This window comes from Podarcis vaucheri (genome assembly GCF_965113315.1).
Source record: "Podarcis vaucheri genome assembly, chromosome: 12".
Classification (NCBI taxonomy): Eukaryota; Metazoa; Chordata; class Lepidosauria; order Squamata; family Lacertidae; genus Podarcis; species Podarcis vaucheri.
The window spans coordinates 25064611-25077203 of NC_138750.1; the positions used below are offsets into that span (position 1 = coordinate 25064611).

The 12593-nt window shown below is 38.1% G+C and overlaps 1 protein-coding gene across 20 annotated transcripts in view; it reads left to right on the plus strand.

Annotated features, from left to right (window-relative positions):
- SATB1 (SATB homeobox 1) overlaps positions 1 to 12593 on the plus strand; it is a 120023-nt gene that overhangs the window by 73898 nt on the left and 33532 nt on the right. For all 20 annotated transcript variants that reach the window (XM_082193356.1, XM_082193351.1, XM_082193354.1 and 17 more), the window contains 2 exons: positions 1914 to 2126; positions 6207 to 6362. In XM_082193356.1, the coding sequence (XP_082049482.1) occupies positions 1914 to 2126; positions 6207 to 6362 (369 nt within the window). The remainder of the gene's footprint in view (positions 1 to 1913; positions 2127 to 6206; positions 6363 to 12593) is intronic.

Sequence of the window (12593 nt, forward strand, 5' to 3'; positions counted from 1 at the left end):
TTCATGGGCTTGCTTTTTTAATTCCTTTGCAAAGATAAAATTGAATTTGTCCTTTTCAAAATGTATATAGTGTTTTGTGGAGCTGTGGTTGGCTCCTCCAAGTCTCTCTTAAGTTCTCTTTGCTGCCTGGTCTGGGTTGCCTTCACATCTCTATGACTTTATGAAGTGTTAACTCTACCATCAGCTGCATCGTTTCATAAAAAGGGCTTCCTCTAGAATTCTAGAGGGGGTTATGAGTTTGTTTTTGTTTTTATTTGAAACTTTGTGTTCTTGTTTTGTGTGTTTTTATTGTGAACCACCCGGTGATCTTCACATAAATGGTGGTATGCAAATTTAATGATGGTGGTGGTAATAATAATCTTGATGTGGGTATAATAAGGTTGCCTGAAGAAGAAACAAACAAACAAAAAACCTGTAGATCATCCTATCAAAGCCATTTGCTGCAGGTTTAGTTAATAATGCAGATTCACTGGCCAGTCTAACCCCAGGCGGGTGGATTATTCCTGGAGCACCAGGCAAGCTAATCAAGTAAATCAAGAATGAAGAACTTTCAGTCCTCCAGATGTTGTTGAGCTACATTTCCATTGGGCCTTGCAGGCATGGCAAGTGGTCAAGGATGGAGAGAGAGGTAGTTCAGCAATGTCTGGGGGGCCAAAGTTCCCCATACTTGAAGTAAATCCCACTGCTAAGTCATGTGTGGAAGCCTCGTGATGCAGTGGGTCAGTGCATCTGGCTGTTAACCAGAAGGTTAGTGGCTTGAGTCCACCCAGGAATGGCTGTGGACAGGATCCCTGCATTGCAGGGGGTTGGACTAGGTGACCCTCGGGGTGCCGTCCAACTTTGCAATTGTGTGATTCTATGCAACTGCTTGGTCAAGTTAAAAGATCAGCTACCTAAAATATGGCAAGAAACCAAGGTCATTCTTAATCAAAAATAGCATGTTGGTTGGTTGGTCTGTTTCTTTGTTTTGGAGTGGAAACAAAACCTTCCTGTGTATTTCCTAAAGGAAGATAAGATCATTTTAGATACGTAACAGTCTGTTTGTGGTAGCTGATTGTGTGAGGGTCATTAGTACCTGAGTGAGAGCCCTTAGATGTCTACCTTTGAATCTTGACGACAAATGCATAAATAAATGAGTAAATAATCCCAATTGTGAGTTGGCTGCAAATTCTAAATTTTGTTGGATAGTTTCCTACTATTTTCCTGTGTGTGTGTGTGTGTGTGTGTGTGTGTGTGTGTGTGTGATTCTTCCAATTATTTGGGAAGGAGAGAAGGAAAAAATACTGAGACATTTGCCATAACCAATTGAGGCATGTTTCCAATGATTACCTGTGATAATCCAATCCAAAAATTAGTCATGATATTTTTCAAATTGTGGGCAGGGGGGGGGAGAAGCAAAGTACTGTTTTCAACATGACAATCTACAGGTGGATTTTGCTCGCTCTCTTTTGTAAACAAGTTCTGTGTGAATTGTGAACTGCCCTCAAATCTAGATATGCCTATATCGTTTTAATATATGCCTTACTGCAGACTTTGAATAGCAGTGATGCAATAATGCTGCAGAAATACTTGTATTTTATTTATTCTTATTCTTATTCTTATTCTTATTCTTATTCTTATTTCATGGCAAGTTAAGTCAGTAAAAAAGAGGAGACCAATTAAGCAGATTCAGTCTGTATTGTGCGTAAAGCAGATGCTTAATAAAATTAGGAATACAATTGAGGCTCTCTTCTCTATTACCTAAATTGTCAGTAATATATTCCTATGCAGGATGAATGCTTTTTTGTTGTGCATTTTATAAAGTTAAGGAAGCAAAGCAAATCATGATTAGCAGTGGCTGTTTGTTATATAAGGCTGCATAGAGTAATATGGCTTTGTGTTTGTGTGTGTCTGTGTGTCTTTTTCCTCTACAGGGCTTGCTCTCAGAAATCCTGCGAAAGGAAGAAGACCCCAAGACCGCGTCACAATCTTTACTGGTAAACCTTCGGGCTATGCAGAATTTCTTGCAGCTGCCGGAAGCAGAAAGAGATCGAATATACCAGGATGAAAGGGAAAGAAGTTTGAATGCAGCTTCTGCAATGGGCCCCACACCTCTTATAAGCACACCGCCCAGCCGACCAACACAAGTAAACTATTTTAAAGTCTTTCTGATCTGCTTGATGCTAAATGATGTGCTTTGATGGTGTGTGCAAAAGAAAGGCAAGCTGTATAGCTGCTGTTTTTTCAGATACAGTAATGCATCTGGAAGTTCTGATTGAGTTTTGTGTGTCAAAATTGCACGAGCAGTGCAGCCTGCATTTTGTTTGCTTTTTTTAAAAAGGAAGTCGGCAATCTTAGTAAGTCCTCAGATGGATTGCGGAGATTTAGCCTTGTAGTGTGAAAGTCAACCAGGTACAAAATTATGATAGTTCTCTGAAGCGCCTAAAGGTTTGCACTAGCTCTGAAATAATGCTTAAAATCCTAAAGGGTGTTGCAGGCTCAGTTAATTCCATTTGATCAGTTATAGGCACAATGAGTGCCTGTATCTGGAGCCTTTCAAAGAACACAGTAATGTGTGAAGGGGAGGTACATCTTTGAATGGAAAGCAATTATAGATCTTCAGCCATAAATTACGAATTATGGATGTCTCTTTTAGCAACAGGCATAGCTATATTTTTTTTTGAAAAATAATAATTTCATTGACATTATTTAAGCAGATTCTTCAATAGTTCTCAAAACCCAGTCAAAGATAAATTGAACTAAAGTTTCTGAATTAGAGGCTGCATGGACCCTCATGACTTCTTCCTGCTGAGATGGCGTTTGTCTTCAGATACACTGCTCACAATTTCTAATTTCAGAGGATTTCTTTCTGTGAGCTTATCACTTAATTAAGATCGTTTAAACACCTTTGAAATCTAAATGCTTGGCTGTTCACTATATAGAAAATAGTTCTAATTGACTACCTTTGTGCCAAGTCTTATTTTAATGACACACGTGAAATGGCCAAAATATGAAATACAACCTTCCATCCTTGAGAAGTAACCATGGAGAGGACAGTTAATGGAAACACTAACATTTAAATATAAATATGCTTCCAGGCGCCACTGTAATAATGGAGTAGTAAACTTTGTCCTGATAAAAAGCCATTCTGAATGAGAGCAACTGCATTTATTATACCTCTTGTGCCATTTGAAGAACTGAACTGAAAAGTAGTTTGTTTTGCCTGGAATGAAGTACTTTATGAATTTTAATGTACAATGTCATATTAAAAGCTAAACCAGGATTAAAAAAGATTTTTGTTCCTAAACTAAAACAGTACTTATGGGAATATGTATATAAAAGGGTTGGGTTTTTTGTTTCATTTTCACATGGGGAAAAATATGAGAAAGCCCATATTTGTGAAAAGCTGTTAAATTACCTGTTTGGGTAAATTTGGGCTTCGTTCAAGAAATATGAATGACTCCAAACTTTCCTGTTTTTATTGTCAGCCAAGATAGATAGAATTGCTAGGAGATGTGTCTTTTCTAAATATTTTTTAAAGAGCTGCTAGGAATGGAAATTATATTTTCTTAGACAGATGAGAATAAAGGCTCATGGCAGTTTCATAGAAATGTTAGCAAAGTTTTGTCACCATTACAAATAACTGCATAGTTGATGCCTAGTTGTATTAAATTTTTTAGGTGTAAGTTTTTAGTAGGCATTTGTTTCAAATTTTGTGAAGTGCCTTAATGCACTGATGGTGCTGTATATATAACAACTCTTCTTATGGGATTTGGTGGTGCACCAATTTAACATAGTGAAGGTTTTATGTCCTTTTGCTTCCACTTTCTTCCTTAGCTTTCTTCCTTGAGTTCATTCCTTACTCTAACACTAAATTATTATTTTTCAGAAAACACAGTATTATAAAAACTTCATATATATATATATATATATATATATATATGCAGGTTTTGGTGTCTTCGGGTGTCTTCCCGTGTAAGAGTCGGGGTGTCTGTGCGACGTTTCGACGAGGTCTCACTCGTCATCTTCAGGCTGGTGCTTTCGGCTTCTTGTTACTGGAACAGAGCAGAATCTGGTGTTTGAGTTCCTATAAATACTGTTGAGGGGTGTGGTGTATAGCCTCCAACGTTCTGGGCAGAGAGGAAGTTCCTAGATTAGTGTGCCTTTTCTTCTTTTGTTCCTTAATTACTTGAGGGATATCTTGAGTGATTTCATGAGTGATATTCTGAATACCACTGGGTGGGTCATTAAGTGTAGATTAGTTGCTAAAGCTTTCGTGTCTTGACCTCTTGAGCTTGTGAAGAGTTTTTCTGAGAAGATGGCTGTGCTGCATTTAGTTGTGCTCTGGCTTGGCTTCGTGTATAGGGGCGAGCTGTGGTTTTGTGCCTTGTGCCACAGCAGCACAGCCATCTTCTCAGAAGAAGCACAGCAGCACAGCCATCTTCTCAGAAAAACTCTTCACAAGCTCAAGAGGTCAAGACACGAAAGCTTTAGCAACTAATCTACACTTAATGACCCACCCAGTGGTATTCAGAATATCACTCATGAAATCACTCAAGATATCCCTCAAGTAATTAAGGAACAAAAGAAGAAAAGGCACACTAATCTAGGAACTTCCTCTCTGCCCAGAACGTTGGAGGCTATACACCACACCCCTCAACAGTATTTATAGGAACTCAAACACCAGATTCTGCTCTGTTCCAGTAACAAGAAGCCGAAAGCACCAGCCTGAAGATGACGAGTGAGACCTCGTCGAAACGTCGCACAGACACCCCGACTCTTACACGGGAAGACACCCGAAGACACCAAAACCTGCATTCCTGTACCCGTGAAAATCTACGAAAGCATATATATATATATATATATATATATATATATATATATATATATATATAGTATTACACACATTAAATTGTGACTGATGCTTTCAATAGAAGTTCTGGAGGGGGAAAAGCCTTTGTAGATAGCCTCTGAAAGGTTAATTAGCAATACGTAGTGCTCAGCAGAGCACAACAGACTAATCATCCATGATATTCTTAATGGTTCAAGAGAAACTGTTAGAAAGGAAGGGAAATGTTTTTGAGGCTGATCTGCTATGCAAGAGTTTGGAGAAATGAAACAACCCTTCTCTAGTAACCTATAACCCAAGTTCATAAAGGTATGCCAAGGAGTCTAAAGTAATTTGTCCTCATCTCTCGTCATCATCCCCCTCCAAGCTTTCAAAAAGTCTTTTAATATTTGTCTACTATTATATTTATCTATACCCAGTTAAAAGAATCTCAGGCTCTTGACATTATTTGGATGAGGCATGTTAGAAAATGTAGTTTCGATAAAAGGCTGTGTCTGGCTTGCTGGGTAACCTTCCTGCGAAGAACTGATCGATGAGACAGGAATGACCCTAGAGCAGTGACAACCAAACTTGGCCCTCCAGCTGTTTTTGGACTACAACTCACACCATCCCTAGCTAACAGGTCAGGGATGATGGGAACTGTAGTCCAAAACAGCTGGAGGGCCAAGTTTGCCCATCACTGCCCTAGAGGTAAAAGAGCGTACACATTTGCTCGTGTTTTGTCTGGGTGCCTGGAGTTGCTAGGTTTGCCTAGCAGCAAAGAGCGGAAACTTTCACCTTGCTTGTCTGGGAGGGCTTCGGTTGATGGTGCATCTTAGCAGATTTCTGCAGCCTCTCCATCAATTGCTGAAACCAGAGACATGGATTATTTGGTCAGCTCCATGAAATATTGCCTTGCGTTGTGAAAGCAGCCCCTGCCCCACAATGATCAAGAACATGAACCACCTGGCCATTGCAGGAGTTTGGACTAGATGGGGGTACCTCCCAATTCTATGATTCTATAAATCGATAAAACCTGTTATTGTTGTTTACATATCAAGGTGTTATACATAGTTCTCCCCCTCCATTTTCTCCTCACAACAACCCTGTGAGGCAGATTAGGCTGAGAAACTGTGACTGGCCCTAGGTCACCCACTTTCTCAATGAAAAGGAAAGGCACTTTGCATGTGCTCAGGAACTTTTACTAGGTTCAAGCTTGCTAGCTGAAATAATTATTTCATTGACTTTATTCAAAACTGGGCTGGTGGAAGGGTCTTGGGGGAGTGCTAACGGTTTCAGGCGCTGGCAACCCACACTACACGAGTAGTGTGTTGTTACAGTTGTAGTGCCATTCAGTTGGGCATCCTTTGAAATTTGACGTTCATATCTTATTTTCCAGGTAAAAACGACAGCTATTGCAACAGAAAGGAATGGAAAACCAGAAAACAATACTATGAACATTAATGCTTCCATTTATGATGAGATTCAGCAGGAAATGAAGAGAGCTAAAGTGTCTCAAGCATTATTTGCAAAGGTTGCAGCAACTAAAAGCCAGGTAAGGGCCTTATCAGGCATCAGTGGGCTACATTTGCTTTTCCAACATTTGTTCCAATATGGAGCTAATTTGGCCTGCATTTAGAGGGGGAAACAGAATGCTATATGGACATGTTGGGTAATAACAATGTAACAGTTAAAATTCGCAATATCTTAAGCATGCTTAGCTTTCTTTGAATGTTGCCTTACCTGTTGTAAAATTTGATGTTTTTCTAGTAATATGAGGGAAAGCTACCATCCTAATGGCCAGGGACACACAGCTCAAACCACACTGAAGGTCCAAATTATATACTGCTACATTGATCATCATAAATAGTCTAAATAGTCTATTTTCATTTAACTTATTAATTTTAACTCTTAACTTCCCCCTCTCTTTCCCCCATAGTTTTCTCTACCATTATATTCATAATCATTATTATTACACCAGTGTTGACATCTGAAAACCTGTGTTAGCCCTTCTCTTTTTAAATCCTTAACATATTATCTCCCTGTACAACTACTGGTTTGAATCACCATCTCCTCTTATCTTTGTATCTCTTTATGTATACAGTGTCTACCCAAAATAATGTCAATATTACCAGGCGGTCTAAGCTTGAGACTTCTATCATTTGCATAGAAATACTTATACTTCTTGCCCCTCTCTAATTCTGTGTGTACCTTTTCCTATGCTGCCTTATTTTTAATTTATTTTTTATTGGCTCTCATTCGGTTCAGTGTATCACTTTTCGCCTTCTTGCCTTATTCTGATGACACAGATCATTTAGAGTCTGTTCTGTCCCAAACCGGAGCCTTTCTCAACATCTGCTGCTACTGCCCCATAAACCATTTTAAATGCTGTTGTACAAGCTTTTCAATTTTAAGTGCCAGTAGTTGGGTGACATTATAATACAAGTGTTACCTATAGAATATCCAATGGTTTAATATGAACACTCTCTTTTTTAAATGACATTGAATAGAAAGTCAGCGTGCAGAGTGAAGGTAATTTACTGCTGGAGACAGAAATGGCATGTTTGATTTTTTTTCTCCACATAGCTATCATACTCAGTTTATGTTCACTGAAGATAGTGGTACATTATTGTTAGCAGTGTTAGAGTTCTTGAAACACATGGCCAACATTATATTATATGCATGAAAATATGTGGAAGCAGGGCAGTTAAATACAAAGTTTATTTGAGTGGTAGATTATCCTTAGCCATGATATCAGCTTCTTAAAACTACCCAAAGGGTGTGTGTTTGTCACTTATAGCTTGAGTAATATAATATAAGTTCTCTGTATTGGGGGTGTATTTTGGACTCTGTTGTTGCAGTTTGTTTTGTTATTTAAGCTTCAACTTTGGAAATATTTGCAGTTGGGAGTCGCTCCATCTTTCATTATATAGAAAAGATGTTTCTTTTTAAAGTTATATGCTGTAAGGAATACTTAAAAGGATATTTTGGAAATGTTATATCAAAATGATTAAACTCAAGCTGTGGACTGTAAAAAATTATAGCTTTACAGGCCACATGCCTGCCTACCCTTCAATCACTGTCAAAGTGATAATTTCTGCAATAATATGTTTCTTTTATTGTGGGATTCTAAACACCAAGTGCTGTTTAAACATTAAATGGAATTGTTTATGTTAGCTCTATACTCACTGTGTCATACACCAGGCCACTATAATCTCTCATGGAATGTAAAAATTCTGTCATGAATCATGGCTTGTGTATTGGAAATTACTGTAATTTTGATTGGAAATTACAGGGCTCTTGAAATGTTTCTAATTATGATAGAATGTTAACCGCGACTTCAAACCTGTGTGCTTCTTTAGATGTCTTTTATTTTCATGCATAGGTTATGCATTAAGATGAAACCTCCGTTGTCAGCACCCGACCGTGTTACCCATCCTTAGTCTTTTCCAGTTTTCCTTGGATACTGTAGCCATAAACTCACTCGGTTGCTAGTGTAGTTGATACCAAGATTTTATCCCCACCCCTGAATTCTAACTGCATTGTAAAGTCCACATAGGACGCATCTTATAATTTAATTTTAAATCTAGTATGTCTTTTGTTTTGAGTATAGACCAGAGGGAATATCGGTAATCTTAGGAAACAGGAAGTTTACATATAGTTGAAAATAATTGATCTAACAATAGCAGTATTAGGTGATACATTATTGAGAGCATCTCTAATCTTATTTGAAAGCACATTCTGCAGTGTACATCCTTTCAGTTATTATTGACCTAAGAATATTAGTACATATAGTTATGCACTTTTTAAAAAATAGTTTGCTGAATATTACAGAGCACTTTGTGCAAGAAGTACCATTACTAACAGTCCATTTTAATTATTCTACTGGTTTTAGTTTTAAACTGAAAAGTGTGGAATTACTGGCTTTTAATTTCCAGACATTGTGGTCTAGGATTCCTAATATCACCAGTTCTTGTTCACATCTTGCTTTTTTTTAACAGTGTTATTTGCTCAGCATGGTTCAGCTGTGCAATAGGGCTTTTGAGACTGCAATCCTATAGACTGCAATCCTGTAATAGGTCTTACTGGTCTTACTTTTGAATAGGCATGCGAGTTCCCCAACAGTAAAAGGTAATTGGTCAGCTCTCTAGTGGAAGCCACACTTTGGGCTGCTGCTGAAGAAAGGCAATTAAGAAAGTGCAGGAGTATGCAAAAATCTTAGACAAGTGCATCTCAGAACAGCACCCATTGTCTTTTGACCCTTGTCATGGCCTTCCAAAATGGTTGCATACCACTCATTCCCTACTGAATGGATAACTGAATTTTGGGGTGCTGAAAATTGCATTGTGGAAAACAAACGTGCCAATCACCTTAATGCAACCACCATTTAAACAAATGGCTGCTGCTACTGCAGTACAGCCTTCTGGGTAGTAAGAAGCTGACATGGAAAGAGGGCGCACAACTTAGAAATTAATAACTTATTAACAGTGCATGCTGTTTGAAAGTGGAACAGGCCACCTTCATTACAGGTTTTTAAGCGCAGGTCAATGGCCACTTATTGTGTGATGTAGTACTGGATTTCCTACATCAGCAAGGAGTCAGACTAGGTCCATCCAAGTCTGTGATATCCTGTCGAGAACAAGGATAAGGCATAACTAATTATATTTGTACTATACAAATATATAGAACGAAGTCTTTTCTTTTACTGTCACATCTGCATTATTTATTTTCACATGTAAAATAGACAGTTGTCATTTGAGTGCACTCAGACTTCTTGTACAGTGTGACATGAAGACTACTTCTTTTTTTTTTTTTTTGCTAGGGTGTTCCCCCCCCTCCTTGTGATGTTAAAGGGGACCTAAGTATGTAAGACGAAATCTTGGCAGCGCTTGTGGTTTAGGGAAGCCCAATGCAGAGTTTTGCTTTTACAGTGTGGTAGCGCCATGCCTAGAAACAGCTGCTGCTTGGTCATTTGAATAGCACAATATATGGCCCTGCCATTTTGCACAAACGGATCCCCTTATTACTTAGTTAATATCACGATGACATTGCTTAAATTGCACTGGTATTTATTTTCTGGTATGAATGTTTGATAGTATTTTTATGTTTCCATAAAGAACTATTCATCTGGCACATCATATTGGATAATCATGAAAAAAAATTAGATTGGCTATCATAGCTTTGATCCATTTGTTGCATTGCAGTAACATTCCTCCTTACATTAGTTTAGCACCAAATGCTATATTCAGAATAAGCATTGTTAATTAAAAAAAATTATCCTGAGTATCTAAGACAGATTGGGTTTCTAAAAAATAGTATATTCTGATATTATTAAAATATCAGGAGGAAAGGGGCAGGATATAAATTCAACCAATAAATAAATAAAAGATTTCTGCAGCTATAGCAGTGAAACTGCAAAAAACCAAATGGGCCCAATCCAGGTTAAGCACTTTTTTCTTACTGATTTATTGGTTATGTACGTGCTTGGATTTCCCCGATTTGAACTAAAGGGTCAAGTTTAACAAACTTGATTGTGACCAGTATATTTTTCCTAAATATGCTTGTCTGGTTGATACAATGAAGCCATCCCCTAAATACATTATCCTTTAGAGAACTATTTCTGCTACCGAAATGTAAATAAGTCACAATACATGTAAGCATTTTAAGCGTACTTGCATTCTGCCCTGCTCAACAGTAATTCACTGGGTTGTATTAAGCTGTTATAAAACTTCACTTTGCATGGAACATTCCTATGTAGAACAGAGTGCTCACTTCAGTGTGATTTGATTCAGTTCTTGGCCCTTGCTGGAAACATTTGTTTTTCTAATGTATATAGTACTACATGTACTTTCAGTAATCTGATGTAGCTAGAGATAATGCTGGCCCACTCCTTTGCTGCATGTTACAGTATATTGCCTAACTTCCGGCCCTTCTATCTTTATCATTCCAGTTGTTCAGTCACTTACACGAGCTGAAATTAATAGGCTCCCATAGCTTGGTAGAAAAGTACATGTGCAATACTTGGCTGCTCTATGAGCATTTTAATTTACGGTAGGAAAGCTGTGCACAAATGTATTATGTAATTATACACTCCTTCTCAACTTGCATTTTACAAAGGAAATTGTGGTTTCAAACATATTTCCTACACTGACTTGCTTTCTTTTTCACTCTCTCGTGCACACTTCTAAAACTCAGGCCATGTCTTCTCCTAGCTCTTCTACTCTCCTTGTGTGATTTCATCTCTTTTTGGACCACAGCTGTCTGGAATTTACAGCCTTACTCCTGCTTTTCTGTTGCCTCTGGTTTGCATTTGTTGGCAGCGGGGGGTTGTTCACGACATTATTGGTTGTTTTGCTCTTATAATGTTCCTCACATGCTTATGGACCTGGCCACTAGTTCAACAGGCATTGTGGTGGGGCTGCTTGTAAAGCAGTTAACTGAGCAGAACTGCTAAGTGTTAGCTTCAAACTGCAGATACCCTAATTTGACCAGACAGGCATGTGTTGTATCTAGGCTATTATGTTTCCGATACATAAGTGACTTGTTTCAGTATTTTAGTTATGGACCAAAACTAATGTTAACTGACTTTTGTCTTTTCAATTGATGGTTTTAGAACAGTTGAAGCTTCTTTACTGACCAACTATAAGTTTAATAGTGTTGCAAAATGTGTGAATTTTGTATGCAAAAATCTTAGACAAGTGCATCTCAGAACAGCACCCATTGTCTTTTGACCCTTGTCATGGCCTTCCAAAATGGTTGCATACCACTCATTCCCTACTGAATGGATAACTGAATTTTGGGGTGCTGAAAATTGCATTGCAAAATGTGTGAATTTTGCATGACTCTTTACACATGATTTTAAAAGCAAAGATGAAATAATATATAAATAGTAAAAGTGCAAACTTGCAAAATTTGTGTGGGGCATCTTGCTCTCAAGCACTGGAGCACCTTCTTTGGGGTTCCCTAAGGGAAAGCTTGTCAAGACTTAGGAACACTCAGTATATGACTGCTTAAGTCACTCTTGCCTCCAGGAAGGAGATATATATAGGGAGGATATGGTTTCTATGTTACAACATCTTCACTTGCTGCTAATCCATTTCTGGGCACAATGCTAAGAGCTGGTACAACACCCTACATGGCTTGAGACCAGGTTATCTGAAAGGCTGAATTGTCCCATACGACTCTGGACAGGTTTTAAGATCTTTAGGAAAGGACCTTTTTTCACTACCGAGTAACTGAAGGACACTTGGTAGGAGCTCAAGAGAGGGCCTTCTCTGGTTCCCAGTTCTAAAACTTGCTTGTCAAGGAAGGTCCACTTAGTTCCTTCTGTCAGGAAGTGAAGAGAGGCCTTTGGTGTCATAAGCTGGCCATTGTAAATCTGCTAGTAAATTTGTTAACAGTTTTTACAGTTTTATAGATGTGTTATATCTGCCTTTGTTTTTATGTTTTTGATGGTTATTTTGTATTTTTCTTGGCAACTCATTGTTAGCCGCCTTGAGCATCATTTGGGTGAAGAAGCTGGAAACCTTTCCGTTTTCCCCAGTGATACAATTGGTGATACAGTATACATAGTTGCTATCATTTGCCCTTTTCAGGTCACTGTCATTTCAAGTTCTGTGTCTTAAATAAATATTTTTTTAAATGAAGTGTTTTTTCTTAACAAAATACAAATGAACAGCAACAAGGTAGCACTATCTAGACTCCTTGTTTTCTATTTTAAAATATGTCTAAGGTTACTAGACAAAGCATAGAGATGGAAACAATAGAATGCAAAGGAATGTTATTG